At 29.8% G+C, this 1,697-nt stretch overlaps 1 protein-coding gene across 1 annotated transcript; it reads left to right on the forward strand.

The window, feature by feature from the left end:
* Positions 1–126: 126 nt before the first annotated feature.
* Positions 127–1,594, forward strand: EAH_00067390 (prohibitin, putative; the record flags this gene model as incomplete). Its single annotated transcript, XM_013392544.1, has 4 exons — positions 127–378; positions 824–982; positions 1,270–1,355; positions 1,552–1,594. 4 exons carry the CDS (start codon positions 127–129, stop codon positions 1,592–1,594), a joined length of 540 nt encoding a protein of 179 aa, XP_013247998.1.
* Between the last annotated feature and the right edge of the window lie 103 nt (positions 1,595–1,697).

A 1,697-nucleotide genomic window follows, 5' to 3' on the forward strand; every position in this document is an offset into this window, starting at 1 on the left:
GCTAGTAGTTATAATATATATATAATATATATATATATATATATTATGCTAGTAGTTATAATATATATAATATAATATATAATATATATATATGTATATGTATATTATGTGCATGCAGATTTACAAATGGTTAATATAACATGCAGAGTTTTATCGAGGCCAGATGAGCGTCGTTTACCTGAGGTGTACAGACAGCTGGGCATGGAGTACGACGAAAAGGTCTTACCTTCAATTATTAACGAGGTTTTAAAGTCTGTAGTTGCTCAGTTTAATGCAAGTCAATTAATTACACAAAGAGAAATTGTCAGCAAACAAGTCCGCGACCAACTCGTTAAAAGAGCTAAGGATTTTAATATTCTTCTTGATGATGTTTCTCTAGTAAGTATTTACTATTATTATTATTTATTATTTATTATTATTTATTATTTATTATTTATTATCATTTATTATTTATTATTGTTTATTATTTATTATTGTTTATTATTTATTATCTTTATATTTTGTTTGCGGGGCTTTAATATTCTTCTTGATGATGATGTTTCTGTTGTAAGCCTTTAAAATATTATTAATTATTAATTATTTATTATTTATTGTTATTATTACTATTATTTATTATTTATTATCTTAATTAATATTATATATTTAAATTAGTTTCTGTTTCTTCTCATTAAAGACGAGTACGGATAAGAAACAAACAAACAGATAATTTTTCTGTTTTTATTTGTTTATGTATATAAAGAAGTGAAGCCCAATATATCTTTTTTAAACATTTCTTTGTTTATAATTCTTTTTCTTTATTTTCTTTATTTTCTTTTTCTTTCAGACGCACTTAAGCTTCTCACCTGAGTACGAACGAGCAGTCGAAGCCAAGCAAGTTGCGCAGCAGCAAGCAGAGCGGGGTAAATATGTTGTATTAAAAGCTCTCGAGGAGAAGAAGAGTACTATTATCAGAGCACAAGGAGAAGCAGAAGCTGCTAAACTTGTCTGTCTCATTAATTCACCCTCACCAATACTACTCCTGCTGCTGTTGCTGCTGCTGTTGCTGCTGCTGATGCTGCTGCTGTTGCCGTTGCTGCTGTTGCTGTTGCTGCGTCTGTTGCTTTTTGCTTGCTGATGTATATATATATATATATATGCGTTTATGTATATATACCCACAAGTATATATATGGATGTATATATATACAAATGCATAGATACATAAATATATATATATATATAAATATATATATATATTTTTTATATGTTTATTATATGTTTGTTTGTTTAGATAGGAAACGCAGTGAAGACAAACCCTGCTTTTCTCGAGTTGCGACGCATTGACGCTGCGAGAGAAGTAGCGCAGACCGTTGCTCGGTCGGCAAATAAAGTAATGCTTTCTTCTGAGTCTCTTCTTCTAAACCTTACTGAGTAGGTTATTTAGGTGTACGTACACCCCGACTCTCATTTATTTACACCCCAAACAACCCTAAACCCTAAACCCTAAACCCTAATTCTGTTACGGGGACAATTTTCTCTTCTTTTTTTGCGGTTTTGTTTGTTTATCGTGCAGAAGCAAACGCTTTTCAGACGTGTTTAACCCTCAGAGTAAATAAATAAATAAATATAAACAAATGCAAGAAAAGAATTAAAAGAAATATATATATATATATATATATATAAACAATGAGGTTAAAGCAACAACAAGACCAAAGAAAT

The sequence above is a fragment of the Eimeria acervulina genome, genomic scaffold, assembly GCF_000499425.1.
Source record: "Eimeria acervulina Houghton genomic scaffold, Eah_scaff2735, whole genome shotgun sequence".
NCBI classification, from domain to species: Eukaryota; Apicomplexa; class Conoidasida; order Eucoccidiorida; family Eimeriidae; genus Eimeria; species Eimeria acervulina.